The sequence below is a fragment of the Panulirus ornatus genome, chromosome 55, assembly GCF_036320965.1.
Source record: "Panulirus ornatus isolate Po-2019 chromosome 55, ASM3632096v1, whole genome shotgun sequence".
Taxonomy (NCBI): domain Eukaryota; kingdom Metazoa; phylum Arthropoda; class Malacostraca; order Decapoda; family Palinuridae; genus Panulirus; species Panulirus ornatus.
The window spans coordinates 39,326,941-39,351,340 of NC_092278.1; the positions used below are offsets into that span (position 1 = coordinate 39,326,941).

Sequence of the window (24,400 nt, forward strand, 5' to 3'; positions counted from 1 at the left end):
TCCCAAACCATTCTTTCCCACTCACCATTGAACTTTTTTGATTCATTCAGAACCAGTGTCCAGGTTCCTTACTGCAAATGCTCTACTTACGTCTCTTTTCTTCTCATCTTGGTTACATCCACACTCATTCAGAGACCCCAACATAATCCTTCAAGGAGGATGAGTGCTCCTTGCTTGGCTCCTTCTTTTGTTCCTTTTTTAAGAAACTGAAAAACAATAAGGGGAGGGAGGGTTTCTAGCCTCCTACTTCCATCCCTCATAGTCAGCTTCCATTACATGCAGGTGATACAAAGGTAGAATTCTTTCCCCCATACCCTGTCTTCAGTATGTTTTATGTAAAGATTCCCTTATGGAAGATATCATTGACAAAGTTTTTTTGAATATTTTTATCAGTCTCTTTTTTCTTTTACCCTTGTTGTAATCGTACTTGCTTCCACAGCAAATCGTGTCACCTGCATCATGAACAGAGTCCACTCAAGATTGTACGGGCCAGTTACCAGTACATGTATGATGACACCAACTCAGAGTACCTTGATTGCGTCAACTCTGTGTCACATAGTAAGTCACTGTGGTGGGTTGTTGGCTGTTTTGCATGGATACGTAATGAAATAGGTACATCTCAGTCAAGTCCTATGTATTGCATGGTCTGTCATGATAAAATTATTTGTCATATGGTAAATTACTGTCAAGTCTGTCTCCTGTTGAAACACTGTCACCTGTCACAAGTTTGCTTAATGTAATGTCATCTTTTTCATCGCATAGAATGCCTGTGAAGTGTCTGAAAAGAATATAGGTGTCAAGGAGGTGGCTCTTGACTTAGTTGACATTGCATTCACTTGTCACGTTAAAAACTTAGGAAATTGAATTAAATCTTTAATGGATTGCATCATAGCTTAGAGTTTGTAGATATGTTTCTTTCTTTTTATTTTTTTCACATATCTAAATGTTAAATCACAGCACAACACTGTCATTACCCAGTTACCTATCATTGGGAAGAGAAAGAAAGAATACTTTGTACATATTCTCATTATGTTGTAGAAGGCAATTAAGATGGGCAGGAGCAGGGGGCTCAAACCTCCAATATTGTAATTTAAATTCTAAAAGATGGAACAGAAGAATCATCAAAAGTTACGTTAGAGAAAGTAAGATTCCAAAAAGAGTAGCTTTATCATTGGAGGGTTAGCAGTAGATTGACCTAGTTGAAAAAGAGGAGGAAAGGTTACAGTTACTGGGGATTCCTTTTCATAAGGACCAAAAGATGTGTTTGTTGACGGAGTAAAAATGAAAGCAGAGTGAGTCACTTGGGAAGGGAAGAATTTCATGGTCTGGTACACACCGTCCCTGATGTTATGGGCATCAGAGCACAAGCGATCAAATTATGATTGAAGAGAAGATTTAGAAGATGAAATGTAGGACTCCATCCAAGCCAAGATAACATAAAGGCAAGGTAATAAAGATTTTGAGCTAGATGGCATCAAGATTAGGAGACTCAAGATCCATTAGGCAAGCGACAGGTGTTTTTGTTTTACAGGAGGTACAAAGTCCACCCTTGCAGTGGAATCAATGATTTAGATTATAGTTGGAGATCTGATGGTGTAGAGGAAAAGCAGTCTTGGATAGTTGGATTTTATAGAGAGAAGTTTAAAATTTGAGGAGAGGGTAATCAGGTAGTTTTCAACAAAATGAAGGTTAGAATTAAGACCATGAATGTTCCAGAAATGGACAGAAAAAGAGCCAGCTTTAGGAACTGTAGTTATGGAAAAAGGATGGATCCCAGTCACATGAAGATGGTCAAGTGGGCCCTGGGATCCACCCAATCCCTCTTGACCAGTGACACTGCTGGGAATTGGTGTCAAAGAGTTGTGATGATTGTACTGCCATGAATTATAGTTTGCAAAGTAAGAAGGAAATAATAAAAGGGATAAGGATGTGTGTGAGTTATGTGTTTGTCAAGTGTTGTGTATGATAAGAAGAGAGCATAGGATTGGGGTTAGATGCTAGCAACCCATGTGTGGTTGAGCAAGAGTTTTAAGACAGTGATCTCAGCTCAGTTGAAAGGGAATTGTTAAACATTGTAGCCCTTGTTAAACATTGTAGTCCCTTCTGAAACCCAGGCAGTAGTACCTCCCTGCATGCCGCTGATTACTGCTTCTACAGAATAGCAGCAGTGGTGGGTGCCACCTACTACACCTGCTTACAGGTAAGGCATGCATAGCGAGTGATAGAAAAAGTACATAGAATTATTGCTACATGTCCACTGAAATTATCAAAATGCATTTATTATTGCATGAGCTTTATGATTACACTTTAGATTATCATTACATTACTAACCTAGATTTGTAAAACATGAGATTTTTGCAGTTTATGTTATATTGTCTTTGTTAGTATTTAATGTGATATAAATACCAAAAATCAAACATATCTGTCCATTGTAAGGGGCCTCTGATAGGAAGAAGGGTGAATCACTTCTAGGCCAGGTTTGAGTATTTTTCACACATATAGTACCATCAAAGCTACCTTTTCAACAACAGAAAAAGGAAGTATTAGAATAATAAGTACATTAGGAACAAATTTTTATATATTCGAAACAGAATCCTTTCATTAATGTTACATGGCTATTACCATTATCAAAAAATCTTAGATCAGACGCATTATTGAAAGTGTAAAGATGGTTCAGGGGATATATTTCCCTTAGACATTGCAAGTATTGCACTGATTTTGACTAAGATTTATTCTTTAGTTTATTATGATATCAATGTAATTTTACTGCCATAATTCTGTTAACATACAGTATGTAAAACAGCCAGCACATATTGATCCATTTGATAGTTTCATTTAAATGTATTCATATCCTTTTGTGTGTTTATTACTTTGATATCATACCTTGTACTACCGAAAAATTCACTTACATTCTTGCATAATGGCACCTCCACAGAAGAAGCTATAGGTAATGTTGACATTGGAGACATACCGAAATCACCAAATGGCCCTGTAGCAAGTGTGCTGCCACTCTGATTCCAGTGCACACAACTAATGTCGAGAACATTAAAAACATTATGACTTTCTTGTGCACACTAAGTGCTAAGAACATGACTTGAGACGTTCTTTGATTAGGAAAGTAAAAAAAGAAAAAAAGGAAATGCTGGCAGTCTAGATGGAAGATCAAAATCAGGAAAAGGTGCTATTTATCTATCTGTCTCTCTATATCTCCAATGCCTGTTCCCTTCAGGAACTCCCATCAAGGGTTGGCCATGGCAGAAGACTTTCCAGTTATACATGTCCATACATGCCTCCCTCACATGCACCATTCCATGCATTCTTCCTCTGTTTGCCTCCCTCACATGCACCATTCCATGCATTCTTCCTCTGTTTTTCTCCCTCCAGTATTCCCCCATCCTATTTGCCCATGTCACACCAACCCCTTTAGTTGTACTATCATACACTCTCCTTGTAAACTTCCTGTCTTGCATTCTTTCTACATGCCCAAACCACCTCAAAGTATTACGTTTCATCCTTTCTACCATTTGACAAGTCACTTCCTTTGCATTCCTTGCCATACCACATCTCTCATACACCCTTTCATTTATTTCTTCATTCCATCGAGTCACACCACATGCTCTTCTCAGATAGCTCATTTCCACAGCCTGGATTCTTGACCTCTTGGCTTCATTCCACGTCCATGTTTCAGCTGCATACGTCAGGGTTGGGAGGACTGTGCTATCCCTGAATCCTCTCTTCACTTCCATACTTGCACCTGTACTCTTCAGTATACTATTAAGGAACACAATGACTCTTTTACCCTGTACTGCTCTCTTCCTTATCTCCCTTTCATATCCCCACGCTTACCCAAGACAGCTCCTGGATAGTTAAATTCCCTAGCTTCTTCCAGTCTTTTCTCCCCATATCCATAGCACAATTTAGTACACTTTCTTCTTTCACTCCGTATGGTTTTACAAAATCTATACTTTCTCTTTGTTTCCTTTCAAACACCATCACTTTACTTTTGCTTGCACTTACCTTCAATCTCCTATGCTTACACACATCATAAAGCACACCTACAACCTTATGCAACTCCTCTTCACTCTCTGCAAACAACACAGTATCATCTGTAAACAGGCTTGCCACTACCCACTGTATCTCAGCACCACACTCCAACTCTGCACCCTGTTTCCTTAGTTTTTCTTGGCTTTCTTCTTTCACACACTTTACCAAACTCAGTCACTAGCTTCTGCAGTTTCTCACCTGAATCAGCCACCAGCGCTATATCATCAGCGAACAATAACTACTCACTTCCCAAGCCCTCTCATCCACAACAGACTGCATACTTGCCCCTCTCTCCAAAACTCTTGCACTCACCTCCCTAACAACCCCATCCATAGACAAATTAAACAACCATGGAGACAACACGCACCCCTGCCACAAACCGACATTCACTGGGAACCTATCACTTTCCTCTCTTCCTACTCATACACATGCCTTACATCATCAATAAAAACTTTTCACTGCTTCTAGCAACATGCCTCCCACCTCATATACTCTTAATACCCTCCACAAAGCATCTCTATCAACTCTTATCATATACCTTCACCAGATCCATAAATGCTACATACAAATCCATTTGTTTTTCTAAGTATTTTTCACATTCATTCTTCAAAGCAAACACCTAATCCACACATCCTCTACCACTTCTGAAACCACTTTGCTCTTCCCCAATCTGATGCTCTGTACATGCCTTCACCCTGTCAATCAATACCCTCCCATACAATTTCCCAGGAATACTCAACAAACTTAAACCTCTGTAATATACATATATATATATATATATATATATATATATATATATATATTGGTATTGCTCTGTGGAAGGTATTAAGAATATATGGTGTGGGAGGCAAGTTGTTGGAAGCAGTGAAAAGTTTTTATCGAGGATGTAAGGCATGTGTACGTGTAGGAAGAGAGGAAAGTGATTGGTTCTCAGTGAATGTAGGTTTGCGGCAGGGGTGTGTGATGTCTCCATGGTTGTTTAATTTGTTTATGGATGGGGTTGTAAGGGAGGTAAATGCAAGAGTCCTGGAAAGAGGGGCAAGTATGAAGTCTGTTGGGGATGAGAGAGCTTGGGAAGTGAGTCAGTTGTTGTTCGCTGATGATACAGCGCTGGTGGCTGATTCATGTGAGAAACTGCAGAAGCTGGTGACTGAGTTTGGTAAAGTGTGTGGAAGAAGAAAGTTGAGAGTAAATGTGAATAAGAGCAGGGTTGTTGGGTACAGTAGGGGTGAGGGTCAGGTCAATTGGGAGGTGAGTTTGAATGGAGAAAAGCTGGAGGAAGTGAAGTGTTTTAGATATCTGGGAGTGGATCTGTCAGCGGATGGAACCATGGAAGCGGAGGTGGATCATGGGATGGGGGAGGGGGCGAAAATTTTGGGAGCCTTGAAAAATGTGTGGAAGTCGAGAACATTGTCTCGGAAAGCAAAAATGGGTGTGTTTGAGGGAATGGTGGTTCCAGCGGTGTTGTATGGTTGCGAGGCGTGGGCTATGGATGGAGATGTGCGCAGGAGGATGGATGTGCTGGAAATGAGATGTTTGAGGACAATGTGTGGTGTGGGGTGGTTTGATCGAGTAAGTAACGTAAGGGTAAGAGAGATGTGTGGAAATAAAAAGAGCGTGGTTGAGAGAGCAGAAGAGGGTGTTTTGAAATGGTTTGGGCACATGGAGAGAATGAGTGAGGAGAGATTGACCAAGAGGATATATGTGTCGGAGGTGGAGGGAACGAGGAGAAGAGGGAGACCAAATTGGAGGTGGAAAGATGGAGTGAAAAAGATTTTGTGTGATCGGGGCCTGAACATGCAGGAGGGTGAAAGGAGGGCAAGAAATAGAGTGAATTGGAGTCATGTGGTATACAGGGGTTGACGTGCTGTCAGTGGATTGAAGCAAGGCAAGTGAAGCGTCTGGGGTAAACCATGGAAAGCTGTGTAGGTATGTATATTTACGTGTGTGGACGTGTGTATGTACATGTGTATGGGGGGGGGGGGTTGGGCCATTTCTTTCGTCTGTTTCCTTGCGCTACCTCGCAAACGCGGGAGACAGCGACAAAGTATAAAAAAAAAAAAAATTGGTATTGCAGTGGAATTTATTAAAAAAGGGAAGGGGGTGACTGTATTGTTGACTGGTTGGTAAGGTTATTTAATGTATGTATGACTCATGGTGAGGTGCCTGAGGATTGGCGGAATGCGTGCATAGTGCCATTGTACAGAGGCAAAGGGGATAAGAGTGAGTGCTCAAATTACAGAGGTATAAGTTTGTTGAGTATTCCTGGTAAATTATATGGGAGGGTATTGATTGAGAGGGTGAAGGCATGTACAGAGCATCAGATTGGGGAAGAGCAGTGTGGTTTCAGAAGTGGTAGAGGATGTGTGGATCAGGTGTTTGCTTTGAAGAATGTATGTGAGAAATACTTAGAAAAGCAAATGGATTTGTATGTAGCATTTATGGATCTAGAGAAGGCATATGATAGAGTTGATAGAGATGCTCTGTGGAAGGTATTAAGAATATATGGTGTGGGAGGAAAGTTGTTAGAAGCAGTGAAAAGTTTTTATCGAGGATGTAAGGCATGTGTACGTGTAGGAAGAGAGGAAAGTGATTGGTTCTCAGTGAATGTAGGTTTGCGGCAGGGGTGTGTGATGTCTCCATGGTTGTTTAATTTGTTTATGGATGGGGTTGTTAGGGAGGTAAATGCAAGAGTTTTGGAAAGAGGGGCAAGTATGAAGTCTGTTGGGGATGAGAGAGCTTGGGAAGTGAGTCAGTTGTTGTTCGCTGATGATACAGCGCTGGTGGCTGATTCATGTAAGAAACTGCAGAAGCTGGTGACTGAGTTTGGTAAAGTGTGTGGAAGAAGAAAGTTAAGAGTAAATGTGAATAAGAGCAAGGTTATTAGGTACAGTAGGGTTGAGGGTCAAGTCAATTGGGAGGTGAGTTTGAATGGAGAAAAACTGGAGGAAGTGAAGTGTTTTAGATATCTGGGAGTGGATCTGGCAGCGGATGGAACCATGGAAGCGGAAGTGGATCATAGGGTGGGGGAGGGGGCGAAAATTCTGGGGACCTTGAAGAATGTGTGGAAGTCGAGAACATTATCTCGGAAAGCAAAAATGGGTATGTTTGAAGGAATAGTGGTTCCAACAATGTTGTATGGTTGCGAGGCGTGGGCTATGGATAGAGTTGTGCGCAGGAGGATGGATGTGCTGGAAATGAGATGTTTGAGGACAATGTGTGGTGTGAGGTGGTTTGATCGAGTGAGTAACGTAAGGGTAAGAGAGATGTGTGGAAATAAAAAGAGCGTGGTTGAGAGAGCAGAAGAGGGTGTTTTGAAGTGGTTTGGGCACATGGAGAGGATGAGTGAGGAAAGATTGACCAAGAGGATATATGTGTCGGAGGTGGAGGGAACAAGAAGAGGGAGACCAAATTGGAGGTGGAAAGATGGAGTGAAAAAGATTTTGTGTGATCGGGGCCTGAACATGCAGGAGGGTGAAAGGAGGGCAAGGAATAGAGTGTATTGGAGCGATGTGGTATACCGGGGTTGACGTGCTGTCAGTGGATTGAATCAAGGCATGTGAAGCGTCTGGGGTAAGCCATGGAAAGCTGTGTAGGTATGTATATTTGCGTGTGTGGACGTATGTATATACATGTGTATGGGGGGGGTTGGGCCATTTCTTTCGTCTGTTTCCTTGCGCTACCTCGCAAACGCGGGAGACAGCGACAAAGTATAAAAAAAAAAAGAAAAAAATATATATATATATATATATATATATAGAGAGAGAGAGAGAGAGAGAGAGAGAGAGAGAGAGAGGTATAAAAGAAAGAGGCAGAAGGTCAAGAGAAAGGTGCAAGAGGTGAAAAAGATGGCAAATGAGAGTTGGGGTGAGAGAGTATCATTAAATTTTAGGGAGAATAAAAAGATGTTTTGGAAGGAGGTAGATAAAGTGCAGATGACAAGGGAGCAAATGGGGAAGTGATAACAAGCAGTGGTGATGTAAGAAGGAGATGGAGTGAGCATTGTGAAGGTTTGTTGAATGTGTTTGATGATAGATTGGCAGATATAGGTTGTTTTGGTCGAGGTGGTGAGTAAAGTGAGAGGGTTAGGGAAAATGATTTGGTAAATAGAGAAGAGGTAGTAAAGGCTTTACAGAAGATGAAAGCCGGCAAGGCAGCAGGTTTGGATGGTATTGCAGTGGAATCTATTAAAAAAGGGGGTGACTGTATTGTTGACTGGTTGGTAAGGTTATTTAATGTATGTATGATTCATGGTGAGGTGCCTGAGGATTGGCGGAATGCTTGCATAGTGCCATTGTACAAAGGCAAAGGGGATAAGAGTGAGTGCTCAAATTACAGAGGTATAAGTTTGTTGAGTATTCCTGGTAAATTATATGGGAGGGTATTGATTGAGAGGGTGAAGGCATGTACAGAGCATCAGATTGGGGAAGAGCAGTGTGGTTTCAGAGGTGGTAGAGGATGTGTGGATCAGGTGTTTGCTTTGAAGAATGTAGGTGAGAAATACTTAGAAAAACAAATGGATTTGTATGTAGCATTTATGGATCTGGAGAAGGCATATGATAGAGTTGATAGAGATGCTCTGTGGAAGGTATTAAGAATATATGGTGTGGGAGGCAAGTTGTTGAAGCAGTGAAAAGTTTTTATCGAGGATGTAAGGCATGTGTACGTGTAGGAAGAGAGGAAAGTGATTGGTTCTCAGTGAATGTAGGTTTGCGGCAGGGGTGTGTGATGTCTCCATGGTTGTTTAATTTGTTTATGGATGGGGTTGTAAGGGAGGTAAATGCAAGAGTCTGGAAAGAGGGGCAAGTATGAAGTCTGTTGGGGATGAGAGAGCTTGGGAAGTGAGTCAGTTGTTGTTCGCTGATGATACAGCGCTGGTGGCTGATTCATGTGAGAAACTGCAGAAGCTGGTGACTGAGTTTGGTAAAGTGTGTGGAAGAAGAAAGTTGAGAGTAAATGTGAATAAGAGCAGGGTTGTTGGGTACAGTAGGGGTGAGGGTCAGGTCAATTGGGAGGTGAGTTTGAATGGAGAAAAGCTGGAGGAAGTGAAGTGTTTTAGATATCTGGGAGTGGATCTGTCAGCGGATGGAACCATGGAAGCGGAGGTGGATCATGGGATGGGGGAGGGGGCGAAAATTTTGGGAGCCTTGAAAAATGTGTGGAAGTCGAGAACATTGTCTCGGAAAGCAAAAATGGGTGTGTTTGAGGGAATGGTGGTTCCAGCGGTGTTGTATGGTTGCGAGGCGTGGGCTATGGATGGAGATGTGCGCAGGAGGATGGATGTGCTGGAAATGAGATGTTTGAGGACAATGTGTGGTGTGGGGTGGTTTGATCGAGTAAGTAACGTAAGGGTAAGAGAGATGTGTGGAAATAAAAAGAGCGTGGTTGAGAGAGCAGAAGAGGGTGTTTTGAAATGGTTTGGGCACATGGAGAGAATGAGTGAGGAGAGATTGACCAAGAGGATATATGTGTCGGAGGTGGAGGGAACGAGGAGAAGAGGGAGACCAAATTGGAGGTGGAAAGATGGAGTGAAAAAGATTTTGTGTGATCGGGGCCTGAACATGCAGGAGGGTGAAAGGAGGGCAAGAAATAGAGTGAATTGGAGTCATGTGGTATACAGGGGTTGACGTGCTGTCAGTGGATTGAAGCAAGGCAAGTGAAGCGTCTGGGGTAAACCATGGAAAGCTGTGTAGGTATGTATATTTACGTGTGTGGACGTGTGTATGTACATGTGTATGGGGGGGGGGGTTGGGCCATTTCTTTCGTCTGTTTCCTTGCGCTACCTCGCAAACGCGGGAGACAGCGACAAAGTATAAAAAAAAAAAAAATTGGTATTGCAGTGGAATTTATTAAAAAAGGGAAGGGGGTGACTGTATTGTTGACTGGTTGGTAAGGTTATTTAATGTATGTATGACTCATGGTGAGGTGCCTGAGGATTGGCGGAATGCGTGCATAGTGCCATTGTACAGAGGCAAAGGGGATAAGAGTGAGTGCTCAAATTACAGAGGTATAAGTTTGTTGAGTATTCCTGGTAAATTATATGGGAGGGTATTGATTGAGAGGGTGAAGGCATGTACAGAGCATCAGATTGGGGAAGAGCAGTGTGGTTTCAGAAGTGGTAGAGGATGTGTGGATCAGGTGTTTGCTTTGAAGAATGTATGTGAGAAATACTTAGAAAAGCAAATGGATTTGTATGTAGCATTTATGGATCTAGAGAAGGCATATGATAGAGTTGATAGAGATGCTCTGTGGAAGGTATTAAGAATATATGGTGTGGGAGGAAAGTTGTTAGAAGCAGTGAAAAGTTTTTATCGAGGATGTAAGGCATGTGTACGTGTAGGAAGAGAGGAAAGTGATTGGTTCTCAGTGAATGTAGGTTTGCGGCAGGGGTGTGTGATGTCTCCATGGTTGTTTAATTTGTTTATGGATGGGGTTGTTAGGGAGGTAAATGCAAGAGTTTTGGAAAGAGGGGCAAGTATGAAGTCTGTTGGGGATGAGAGAGCTTGGGAAGTGAGTCAGTTGTTGTTCGCTGATGATACAGCGCTGGTGGCTGATTCATGTAAGAAACTGCAGAAGCTGGTGACTGAGTTTGGTAAAGTGTGTGGAAGAAGAAAGTTAAGAGTAAATGTGAATAAGAGCAAGGTTATTAGGTACAGTAGGGTTGAGGGTCAAGTCAATTGGGAGGTGAGTTTGAATGGAGAAAAACTGGAGGAAGTGAAGTGTTTTAGATATCTGGGAGTGGATCTGGCAGCGGATGGAACCATGGAAGCGGAAGTGGATCATAGGGTGGGGGAGGGGGCGAAAATTCTGGGGACCTTGAAGAATGTGTGGAAGTCGAGAACATTATCTCGGAAAGCAAAAATGGGTATGTTTGAAGGAATAGTGGTTCCAACAATGTTGTATGGTTGCGAGGCGTGGGCTATGGATAGAGTTGTGCGCAGGAGGATGGATGTGCTGGAAATGAGATGTTTGAGGACAATGTGTGGTGTGAGGTGGTTTGATCGAGTGAGTAACGTAAGGGTAAGAGAGATGTGTGGAAATAAAAAGAGCGTGGTTGAGAGAGCAGAAGAGGGTGTTTTGAAGTGGTTTGGGCACATGGAGAGGATGAGTGAGGAAAGATTGACCAAGAGGATATATGTGTCGGAGGTGGAGGGAACAAGAAGAGGGAGACCAAATTGGAGGTGGAAAGATGGAGTGAAAAAGATTTTGTGTGATCGGGGCCTGAACATGCAGGAGGGTGAAAGGAGGGCAAGGAATAGAGTGTATTGGAGCGATGTGGTATACCGGGGTTGACGTGCTGTCAGTGGATTGAATCAAGGCATGTGAAGCGTCTGGGGTAAGCCATGGAAAGCTGTGTAGGTATGTATATTTGCGTGTGTGGACGTATGTATATACATGTGTATGGGGGGGGTTGGGCCATTTCTTTCGTCTGTTTCCTTGCGCTACCTCGCAAACGCGGGAGACAGCGACAAAGTATAAAAAAAAAAAGAAAAAAATATATATATATATATATATATATATATAGAGAGAGAGAGAGAGAGAGAGAGAGAGAGAGAGGTATAAAAGAAAGAGGCAGAAGGTCAAGAGAAAGGTGCAAGAGGTGAAAAAGATGGCAAATGAGAGTTGGGGTGAGAGAGTATCATTAAATTTTAGGGAGAATAAAAAGATGTTTTGGAAGGAGGTAGATAAAGTGCAGATGACAAGGGAGCAAATGGGGAAGTGATAACAAGCAGTGGTGATGTAAGAAGGAGATGGAGTGAGCATTGTGAAGGTTTGTTGAATGTGTTTGATGATAGATTGGCAGATATAGGTTGTTTTGGTCGAGGTGGTGAGTAAAGTGAGAGGGTTAGGGAAAATGATTTGGTAAATAGAGAAGAGGTAGTAAAGGCTTTACAGAAGATGAAAGCCGGCAAGGCAGCAGGTTTGGATGGTATTGCAGTGGAATCTATTAAAAAAGGGGGTGACTGTATTGTTGACTGGTTGGTAAGGTTATTTAATGTATGTATGATTCATGGTGAGGTGCCTGAGGATTGGCGGAATGCTTGCATAGTGCCATTGTACAAAGGCAAAGGGGATAAGAGTGAGTGCTCAAATTACAGAGGTATAAGTTTGTTGAGTATTCCTGGTAGATTATATTGGAGGATATTGATTTAGAGGGTGAAGGCATGTACAGAGCATGAGACTGGGGAAGGGCAGTGTGGTTTCAGAGGTGGTAGAGGATGTGTGGATCAGGTGTTTGCTTTGAAGAATGTAGGTGAGAAATACTTAGAAAAACAAATGGATTTGTATGTAGCATTTATGGATCTGGAGAAGGCATATGATAGAGTTGATAGAGATGCTCTGTGGAAGGTTTTAAGAATATATGGTGTGGGAGGCAAGTTGTTACAAGCAGTGAAAAGTTTTTATCGAGGATATAAGGCATGTGTACGTGTAGGAAGAGAGGAAAGTGATTGGTTCTCAGTGAATGTGGGTTTGTGGCAGGGGTGTGTGATGTCTCCATGGTTGTTTAATTTGTTTATGGACTGGTTATTAGGGAGGTGAATGCAACAGTTTTGGAAAGAGGGGCAAGTATGCAGTCTGTTGTGGATGAGAGAGCTTGGGAAGTGAGTCAGTTGTTGTTCCCTGATGATACAGCGCTGGTGGCTGATTCATGTGAGAAACTGCAGAAGCTGGTGACTGAGTTTGGTAAAGTGTGTGAAAGAAGAAAGTTAAGAGTAAATGTGAATAAGAGCAAGGTTATTAGGTACAGTAGGGTTGAGGGTCAAGTCAATTGGGAGGTAAGTTTGAATGGAGAAAAACTGGAGGAAGTAAAGTGTTTTAGATATCAGGGAGTGGATCTGGCAGCGGATGGAACCATGGAAGCGGAAGTGAATCATAGGGTGGGGGAGGGGGGCGAAAATTCTAGGAGCCTTGAAGAATGTTTGGAAGTCGAGAACATTATCTCGGAAAGCAAAAATGGGTATGTTTGAAGGAATAGTGGTTCCAACAATGTTGTATGGTTGCGAGGCGTGGGCTGTGGATAGAGTTGTGCGCAGGAGGGTGGATGTGCTGGAAATGAGATGTTTGAGGACAATATGTGGTGTGAGGTGGTTTGATCGAGTAAGTAATGTAAGGGTGAGAGAGATATGTGGAAATAAAAAGAGCTTGGTTGAGAGAGCAGAAGAGGGTGTTTTGAAATGATTTAGTCACATGGAGAGAATGAGGGAGGAAAGATTGACCAAGAGGATATATGTGTCAGAGGTGGAGGGAACGAGAAGTAGGAGACCAAATTGGAGGTGGAAAGATGGAGTGAAAACGATTTTGAGTGATCGGGGCCTGAACATGCAGGAGGGTGAAATGCGTGCAAGGAATAGAGTGAATTGGAACGATATGGTATACCGGGGTCGACGTGCTGTCAATGGATTGAACCAGGGCATGTGAAGCGTCTGGGGTAAACCATGGAAAGCTGTGTAGGTATGTATATTTGCGTGTGTGGACGTATGTATGTACATTTGTATGGGGGTGGGTTGGGCCATTTCTTTCGTCTGTTTCCTTGCGCTACCTCGCAAACGCGGAGGTAAATAAAGTGCGTAAGACAAGGGAGCAAATGGGAACTTCAGTGAAGGGCACAAATGGGAAGGTGATAACAAGTAGTGGTGATGTGAGAAGGAGATGGAGTGAGTATTTTGAAGGTTTGTTGAATGTTTGAGGATAGAGTGGCAGATATAGGGTGTTTTGGTCGAGGTGGTGTGCAAAGTGAGAGGGTTAGGGAAAATGATTTGGTAAACAGAGAAGAGGTAGTAAAAGCTTTGCAGAAGATGAAAGCCGGCAAGGCAGCAGGTTTGGATGGTATTGCAGTGGAATTTATTAAAAAAGGGGTGACTGTATTGTTGACTGATTGGTAAGGTTATTTAATGTATGTATGACTCATGGTGAGGTGCCTGAGGATTGGCGGAATGCTTGCATAGTGCCATTGTACAAAGGCAAAGGGGATAAGAGTGAGTGCTCAAATTACAGAGGTATAAGTTTGTTGAGTAAACAGAGAAGAGGTAGTGAAAGCTTTGCGGAAGATGAAAGCCGGCAAGGCAGCAGGTTTGGATGGTATTGCAGTGGAATTTATTAAAAAAGGGGGTGACTGTATTGTTGACTGGTTGGTAAGGTTATTTAATGTATGTATGACTCATGGTGAGGTGCCTGAGGATTGGCGGAATGCGTGCATAGTGCCATTGTACAAAGGCAAAGGGGATAAGAGTGAGTGCTCAAATTACAGAGGTATAAGTTTGTTGAGTATTCCTGGTAAATTATATGGGAGGGTATTGATTGAGAGGGTGAAGGCATGTACAGAGCATCAGATTGGGGAAGAGCAGTGTGGTTTCAGAAGTGGTAGAGGATGTGTAGATCAGGTGTTTGCTTTGGAGGATGTATGTGAGAAATACTTAGAAAAGCAAATGAATTTGTATGTAGCATTTATGGATCTGGAGAAGGCATATGATAGAGTTGATAGAGATGCTCTGTGGAAGGTATTAAGAATATATGGTGTGGAAGGCAAGTTGTTAGAAGCAGTGAAAAGTTTTTATGGAGGATGTAAGGCATGTGTACGTGTAGGAAGAGAGGAAAGTGATTGGTTCTCAGTGAATGTAGGTTTGCGGCAAGGGTGTGTGATGTCTCCATGGTTGTTTAATTTGTTTATGGATGGGGTTGTTAGGGAGGTAAATGCAAGAGTTTTGGAAAGAGGGGCAAGGATGAAGTAAGTATATATATATATATATATATATATATATATATATATATATATATATATATATATATATATATATTTTTTTTTTTTTTTTTCTTTTTTTTTTACTTTGTTGCTGTCTCCCGCGTTTGCGAGGTAGCGCAAGGAAACAGACGAAAGAAATGGCCCAACCCCCCCCCCCATACACATGTATATACATACGTCCACACACGCAAATATACATACCTACACAGCTTTCCATGGTTTACCCCAGACGCTTCACATGCCTTGATTCAATCCACTGACAGCCCGTCAACCCCGGTATACCACATCGCTCCAATTCACTCTATTCCTTGCCCTCCTTTCACCCTCCTGCATGTTCAGGCCCCGATCACACAAAATCTTTTTCACTCCATCTTTCCACCTCCAATTTGGTCTCCCTCTTCTCCTTGCTCCCTCCACCTCCGACACATATATCCTCTTGGTCAATCTTTCCTCACTCATCCTCTCCATGTGCCCAAACCACTTCAAAACACCCTCTTCTGCTCTCTCAACCACGCCCTTTTTATTTCCACACATCTCTCTTACCCTTACGTTACTCACTCGATCAAACCACCTCACACCACACATTGTCCGCAAACATCTCATTTCCAGCACATCCATCCTCCTGCACACAACTCTATCCATAGCCCACGCCTCGCAACCATACAACATTGTTGGAACCACTATTCCTTCAAACATACCCATTTTTGCTTTCCGAGATAATGTTCTCGACTTCCACACATTCTTCAAGGACCCCAGAATTTTCGTCCCCTCCCCCACCCTATGATCCACTTCCGCTTCCATGGTTCCATCCGCTGCCAGATCCACTCCCAGATATCTAAAACACTTCACTTCCTCGTTTTTCTCCATTCAAACTCACCTCCCAATTGACTTGACCCTCAACCCTACTGTACCTAATAACCTTGCTCTTATTCACATTTACTCTTAACTTTCTTCTTCCACACACTTTACCAAACTCAGTCACCAGCTTCTGCAGTTTCTCACATGAATCAGCCACCAGCGCTGTATCATCAGCGAACAACAACTGACTCACTTCCCAAGCTCTCTCATCCCCAACAGACTTCATACTTGCCCCTCTTTCCAAAACTCTTGCATTTACCTCCCTAACAGCCCCATCCATAAGCAAATTAATCAACCATGGAGACATCACACACCCCTGCCGCAAACCTACATTCACTGAGAACCAATCACTTTCCTCTCTTCCTACACGTACACATGCCTTACATCCTCGATAAAAACTTTTCACTGCTTCTAACAACTTGCTTCCCACACCATATATTGTTTTTCTAAGTATTTCTCACATACATTCTTCAAAGCAAACACCTGATCCACACAACTTCTGAAACCACACTGCTCTTCCCCAATCTGATGCTCTGTACATGCCTTCACCCTCTCAGTCAATACCCTCCAATATAATTTACCAGGAATACTCAACAAACTTATACCTCTGTAATTTGAGCACTCACTCTTATCCCCTTTGCCTTTGTACAATGGCACTATGCAAGCATTCCGCCAATCCTCAGGCACCTCACCATGAATCATACATTAAATAACCTTACCAACTAGTCAACAATACAGTCACCCCCTTTTTTAATGAATTCCACTGCAATACCATCCAAACCTGCTTACTTGCTGGCTTTCATCTTCCGTAAAGCTTTTACTACCTCCTCTCTATTTACCAAATCATTTTCCCTAGCCCTCTCACTTTGCACACCACCTCGACCAAAACACCCTATATCTGCCACTCTACATCAAACACATTCAACAAACTTTCAAAATACTCAATCCATCTCCTTCTCACATCACCACTACTTGTTATCACCTCCCCATTAGCCCCCTTCACTGAAGTTCCCATTTGCTCCCTTGTCTTACGCACTTTATTTACCTCCTTCCAAAATGTCTTTTTATTCTCCCTGAAATTTAATGATACTCTCTCACCCCAACTTTCATTTGCCCTCTTTTTCACCTCTTGCACCTTTCTCTTGACCTCCTGCCTCTTTCTTTTTTACCTCTCCCACTCATTTGCATTATTTCCCTGCAAAAATCGTCCAAATGCCTCTCTCTTCTTTTTCACTAATAATCTTACTTCTTCATCCCACCACTCACTACCCCTTCTAATCAACCCACCTCCCACGCTTCTTATGCCACAAGCATCTTTTACGCAAGCCATCACTGCTTCCGTAAATACATCCCATTCCTCCCCCACTCCTCGTACCTCCTTTGTTCTCACCTTTTTCCATTCTGTACTCAGTCTCTCCTGGTACTTCCTCACACAAGTCTCCTTCCCAAGCTCACTTACTCTCACCACCCTCTTCACCCCAACATTCTCTCTTCTTTTCTTAAAACCAATACAAATCTTCACCTTTGCCTCCACAAGATAATGATCAGACATCCCTCCAGTTGCACCTCTCAGCACATTAACATCCAAAAGTATCTCTTTTGTGCATCTATCAATTAACACGTAATCCAATAACGCTCTCTGGCCATCTCTCCTGCTTACATACATACACTTATGTATATCTCGCTTTTTAAACCAGGTATTCCCAATCACCAGTCCTTTTTCAGCACATAAATCTACAAGCTCTTCACCATTTCCATCTACAACACTGAACACCCCATGTATACCAATTATTCCCTCAACTGCCACATTACTCACCTTTGCATTCAAATCACCCATCACTATAACCTGGTCTTGTGCATGAAAACTACTAACACCTCATTCAGCTGCTCCCAAAACACTTGCCTCTCATGATCTTTCTTCTCATGCCCTATTACGTACTCCCACCACTCCTGTTCAGGAGTAGTGCTGCTCCTTCCCTTGCTCTTGTCCTCTCACTAACCCCTGACTTTACTCACAAGACATTCCCAAACCACTCTTTCCCTTTCCCCTTGAACTTCGTTTCACTCATAGCCAAAACATCCAGGTTCCTTTCCTCAAACATACTACCTATTTCTCCTTTTTTCTCATCTTGGTTACATCCACACACATTTAGACACCCCAATCTGAGCCTTCGAGGAGGATGAGCACTCCCCACGTGACTCCTTCTGTTTCCCCTTTTAGAAAGTTAAAATACAAGGAGGGGAGGGTTTTCAGCCCCCTGCTCCAGTCCCATTTAGTCGCCTTCTACGACACGTGAGGAATGCGTTGGAAGTATTCTTTCTCCCCTATCCCCAGGGAGTATGTGATAGAATGTAAGAAAGTAAATTCTAGATTAATATGGGTAAAACTGAAAGTTGATGGAGAGAGATGGGTGATTATTGGTGCATATGCACCTGGGCATGAGAAGAAAGATCATGAGAGGCAAGTGTTTTGGGAGCAGCTGAGCGAGTGTGTTAGTAGTTTTGATGCACGAGACCAGGTTATAGTGATGGGTGATTTGAATGCAAAGGTGAGTGATGTGGCTGTTAAGGGAATAATTTGTGTACATGGGGTGTTCAGTGTTGTAAATGGAAATGGTGAAGAGGTTGTTGATATGTGTGCTGAAAAAGGACTGGTGATTGGGAATACCTGGTTTAAAAAGAGAGATATACATAGATATACGTATGTAAGTAGGAGAGATGGCCAGAGAGCGTTATTGGATCACATGTTAATTGATAGGTGCACGAATGAGAGACTTTTGGATGTTAATGTGCTGAGAGTTGCAACTGAAGGGATGTCTGATCATCATCTTGTGGAAGCAAAGGTGAAGATTTGTAGAGGTTTTCAAAAAAGAAGAGAGAATGTTGGGGTGAAAAGAGTGGTGAGAGTAAGTGAGCTTGGGAAGGAGACTTGTGTGAGGAAGTACCAGGAGGGACTGAGTACAGAATGGAAAAAGGTGAGAACAAAGGATGTAAGGGGAGTGGGGGAGGAATGGGATGTATTTATGGAAGCAATGATGGCTTGCGCAAAAGATGCTTGTGGCATGAGAAGCGTGGGAGGCGGGCATATTAGAAAGGGTAGTGAATGGTGGGATGAAGAAGTAGAATTATTAGTGAAAGAGAAGAGAGAGGTATTAGGACGATTTTTGCAGGGAAATGATGCAAATGAGTGGGAGATATATAAAAGAAAGAGGCAGTAGGTCAAGAGAAAGATGCAAGAGGTGAAAAAGAGGGCAAATGAGAGTTGGGATGAGAGAGTATCATTAAATTTTAGGGAGAATAAAACGATGTTTTGGAAGGAGGTAATTAAAGCGCATAAGACAAGGGAACAAATTGGAATTTCATTGAAGGGGGCTAATGGGGAGGTGATAACAAGTAGTGGTGATGTAAGAAGGAGATGGAGTGAGTATTTTTAAGGTTTGTTGAATGTGTTTGATGATAAAGTGGCAGATATATAGGGTGTTTTGGCCGAGGTGGTGTGCAAAGTGAGAGGGTTAGGGAGAATGATTTGGTAAACAGAGAAGAGATAGCAAAATCTTTGCGGAATATGAGAGCCAGCAAGGCAGCGGGTTTGGTTGGTATTGCAGTGGAATTTATTAAAAAAGGGGGTGACTGTATTGTTGACTGGTTGGTAAGGATATTTAATGTATGTATGACTCATGGTGAGGTGCCTGAGGATTGGAGGAATGCTTGCATAGTGCCATTGTACAAAGGCAGAGCGGATAATAGTGAGTGCTCAAATTACAGAGGTATAAGTTTGTTGAGTATTCCTGGGAAATTATATGGGAGGGTATTGATTGAGAGGGTGAATGCATGTACAGAGCATCAGATTGGGGAAGAGCAGTGTGGTTTCAGAAGTGGTAGAGGATGTGTGGATCAGGTGTTTGCTTTGAAGAATGTATGTGAGAAATACTTAGAAAAGCAAATGGATTTGTATGTAGCATTTATGGATCTGGAGAAGGCATATGATAGAGTTGATAGAGATGCTCTATGGAAGGTATTAAGAATGTATGGTGTGGGGGCGAGTTGTTAGAAGCAGTGAAAACTTTTTATCGAGGATGTAAGGCATGTGTACGTGTAGGAAGAGAGGAAAGTGATTGGTTCTCAGTAAATGTAGGTTTGTGGCAGGGATGTGTGATGTCTCCATGGTGGTTTAATTTGTTTATGGATTGGGTTGTTAGAGAGGTGAATGCAAGAGTTTTGGAGAGAGGGGCTAGTATGCAGTCTGTTGTGTATGAGAGAGCTTGGGAAGTGAGTCAATTGTTGTTCGCTGATGATACAGCACTGGTGGCTGATTCATGTGAGAAACTGCAGAAGCTGGTGACTGAGTTTGGTGAAGTGTGTGAAAGAAGAAAGCTGAGAGTAAATGTGAATAAGAGCAAGGTTATTAGGTACAGTAGTGTTGAGGGTCAAGTCAATTGGGAGGTAAGTTTGAATGGAGAAAACTGGAGGAAGTGAAGTGTTTTAGATATCTGGGAGTGGAGCTGGCAGCGGATGGAACCATGGAAGCGGAAGTGAATCATAGGGTGGAGGAGGGGGCAAAAGTTCTGGGAGCCTTGAAGGATGTGTGGAAGTCGAGAACATTATCTCGGAAAGCAAAAATAGGCATGTTTGAAGGAATAGTGGTTCCAACAACGTTGTATGGTTGCAAGGCGTGGGCTATAGATAGAGTTGTGCAGAGGAGGGTGGATGTGCCAGAAATGAGATGTTTGAGCATAATATGTGGTTTGAGGTTGTTTGATCGAGTGATACAGCACTGGTGGCTGATTCGTGTGAGAAACTGCAGAAGCTGGTGACTGAGTTTGGTAAAGTGTGTGAAAGAAGAAAGCTGAGAGTAAATGTGAACAAGAGCAAGGTTATTAGGTACAGTAGGGTTGAGGGACAAGTCAATTGTGAGGTAAATTTGAATGGAGAAAAACTGGCGGAAGTGAAGTGTTTTAGATATCTGGGAGTGGATTTGGCAGTGAATGGAACCATGGAAGCAGAAGTGAATCATAGGGTGGAGGAGGGGGCAAAAGTTCTGGGAGCCTTGAAGAATGTGTGGAAGTCAAGAACATTATCTCAGAAAGCAAAAATGGGCATGTTTGAAGGAATAGTGGTTCCAACAATGTTATATCGTTGCAAGCCGTGGGCTATAGATAGAGTTGTGCGGAGGAGGGTGGATGTGCTGGAAATGAGATGTTTGAGGATAATATGTGGTGTAAGGTGGTTTGATCGAGTAAGTAGTAACAGGGTAAGAGAGATGCGTGGTAATAAAAAGAGTGTGGTGGAGAGAGCAGAAGACGGTGTTTTGAAATGGTTTGGTCACATGGAGAGAATGAATGAGGAAAGATTGACCAAGAGGATATATGTGTCAGAGGTGAAGGGAATGAGGAGAAGTGGGAGACCAAATTGGAGGTGGAGAGATGGAGTGAAAAAGATTTTGAGTGAACGGGGCCTGAACATGCAGGAGTTTGAAAGTTGTACAAGGAGTAGAGTGAATTGGAACGATGTGGTATACCTTGGTCGACGTGCTGTCAGTGGATTGAACCAGGGCATGTGAAGTGTCTGGGGTAAACTATGGAAAGTTATTTGGCGCCTGAATGTGGAAAGGGAGCTGTGGTTTCAGTGCATTATACATGACAGCTAGAGACTGAGCGTGAACAAATGTGGCCTTTGTTGTCTTTTCCTAGCGCAACCTCGCGCACATCCGGGGGCAGGGGGTTGTTATTTCATGTGTGGTGGGGTGGCGATGGGAATGAATAAAGGCAGACAGTACGAATTATGTACATGTGCATATATGTATATGTCTGTGTGTGTGTATATATATATATATATATATATATATATATATATGTTGAGATGTATAGGTATGTATAATTGAGTGTGTGGACGTGTATGTATATACATGTGTATGAGGGTGGGTTGGGCCATTCTTTCATCTATTTCCTTACGCTACCTCGCTAACGCGGGAGACAGAGACAAAGCAAAATATATCAAAAAGCCATGGTGACATCATACAACCCTGCCTCACACCTACATGTATTCCAAAACTTTCGCTTTGCTCTCCTTCCACTCTTTCACACACATTTGCTTCTCTATAGAAGGCATTTACACCATCCAACAGTTCTCCTCCTATACCATATATCCTTAAAACATCCCATAAAGAATTCAACTTAGCTCTGTCATACGATTTCTCCATATCCATATAAGCTGCATACAACTTCTTACCTTTCGCTTAATACTTTTCCACAGTCATCTCTACCACAAAAATCTGATCCACACATCCCCTACCTTTCCCAAAACACCCTTACTCTTCACTTATTCTGCATTCAGTCACTTCCATCACTCTGTCAATATTCTTGCATACACTTTTTCTGGTATATTTAACACTTATTTCCCTATAATTGCTACATACATCCTCAGTACCTTTACCTTTGGATAATTGAACAATAATAGCTTTCACCCAATCCTCAGGAACATCCTTCTGTTTCTGTGCTAGATTACATCCACTCCAGGTGTCTTTCCTACCTTTAGCCTCATTATTGCCTTTCTTACCTCCATTTTTTCTTTAGGCCCCTTCCATGTATCCTCTTCCTTCCCTCATCCATATCCATGAATGTAACAACTTCTGTCTCCCCTTCTCCCACATTCATCAGTTCTTCAAAGTATTTTTTCCATATCCCTTTCACTTCCTCCTTTTGATTCAGGAACTCTCCTTCCTTACTTTTCACATCACCATTTCCACCTCCTTTCACTATAGTTCCTTATTATCCTAAGACTTTTCACTTAAATTTCTGCCAAAATCTTCATCTTCTCGTTTTTTACTTTCCTCTATCAGCTTCTTAAAATTTCTCTTACATATTTTGTATTCTTCGTTTCTTTGCTGAACTTGCATTGGTGCTTTTCTGTTGAGCAATCTACCATATGCCTTTTTCCTCTCTTCCACAGCATTTCTAATCTCTTCTGCCCACCATGCATTGCCCTTTTTTATTCCTGTATCTCACTGCTTTGTATCCAACTAGATTCTACAACCTTTACTAGTATTTCACTAAACATTTTAGACACATCGTTAACACGACTGCATTCCTACATTCACTGGACATGCATCTAAGCTTTCAGTTACCTTCCCTTTATACCCCTCCTTGTATTTTTCCTTATTTATCTTCTCACTTGCCAGCTCTTTTACCTCTCCATTCTTCCTTACACCATACCTCCACTTCTCCATTATCCTCATCCCCACAAAAATGGTCAGAGTCTTCAAAGAATCCTCTCATGACTCTCGCATCCAGCACACCTTTGTCAGTCTTTCATCCACTGCCACATAGTCAGTCAAAGCCTTTTGCTCTTCTCTTCCATTATTCCTCATCCATGTATATCTGTGGATCATCTTGTGCTGAAAAAAGGTGTTTGTAAGGAATAGACCCCTCTCAGCACAATTATTCACAAGACAGCTTCTATTCTCATTTACTCTTGGCACTCCCCATTTACCAACTGTCTCACCAATTTTATCTCTTACCACTTTCACATTCATATCACCCATTATGACCACATTTCTCTCATTCTCAAAGCCGTTTATGCAGTCATTCAAATTTCTCCAGAAATCCTCATTTCATCCTTACCTCATACAGTCTTCATATTCACAGGTGCTTATACACATATCCATGCTTACTTTACAATCCCAATCTTTCCTTTCACCCACACTATTCTTGATTCATTCCATCCATGCTTTGTAACACCCTCCCATACTTGTGGTGATAATAGAATTGAACATCCTTCTTTTTTCCTCAATGATTTTCACTCATTCCCGTCCATACTATACCCTCTCATAACTTGCATTCACCATTTCCATTTTCACTCCACACACCCTTACCAAGGATATGGGTTTCCCCAATCCTTAGCACATCCATGCTACAACTTTTAAACCTTTCCACAATCTCCCTCCATTTACTCTCACCAGTCATCCCATTCACATTCAGCACCATCACCCTCAAGAGCTTGTTTCTTTTACCCCTCGGCATAACTGACAGAGGGCAACTCCAGCATTGTGTTCTCAGAGGCAGCGAGGCTCCAAAATTGTCAAAAATTAAAAGTAACAGTACACCTCAGGTGTTTGTCCATATCTAAAAGTATTGCCTTGATGTAACTGGACAACACCCCTTAATAGGCATACTAATGAGGTCACCACAAGAAGGTGGGCTGAGATTTGGCTACTCCAGTAAAACTAGAGTATCCCTTCAAGGTGCTGAAATAATACTTTTCCCAATTTTAAGCTTCTTTACTTTCCACAGTAGCTGCACCTCCTACCCCTTTGGCTACAATACTGCCAGAGTGCCTTTACAATCAAGTGCAAAAGCTTAAAAATTAGTGGGTACACTATTTCTTTCCATGGTCAGAGTGAAAAAAATGGGGATTTGGGAGGTATCAGACACATCCCTATCTTTTCCATACTCTTCAAAATTCACCATGCATTGATTAGTTGTCCATGCATTTACCCTAGAATGCATTCTCCATGTGTAGCCTGCACTGTGTAGAAGATACAACAGTTCAACAGCAAGGCAGCATTTGAAAGATATGAGGCAGCCAGGAAGAAGTATTTTGTGATAAAGAAGATGAAACACTGTTGACAAGAAGATGAAACACTGTTGACAAGGCAAATGGAAATTCAAAACCATTCTGTTAATGTAATAGGAGTAAACTTTCTATTGATGAACAATAGATCAAGCTAAGGGATTCAGAGGACAGGGTTTTTAGCCACCT

General features: G+C 42.2%; 1 protein-coding gene across 5 annotated transcripts in view; it reads left to right on the plus strand.

Annotated features, from left to right (window-relative positions):
• LOC139765720 (5-phosphohydroxy-L-lysine phospho-lyase-like) overlaps positions 1 to 24,400 on the plus strand; it is a 203,296-nt gene that overhangs the window by 58,876 nt on the left and 120,020 nt on the right. For all 5 annotated transcript variants that reach the window (XM_071693523.1, XM_071693526.1, XM_071693525.1 and 2 more), the window contains one exon: positions 440 to 558. In XM_071693523.1, coding sequence (XP_071549624.1) covers positions 440 to 558 — 119 coding nt within the window. The remainder of the gene's footprint in view (positions 1 to 439; positions 559 to 24,400) is intronic.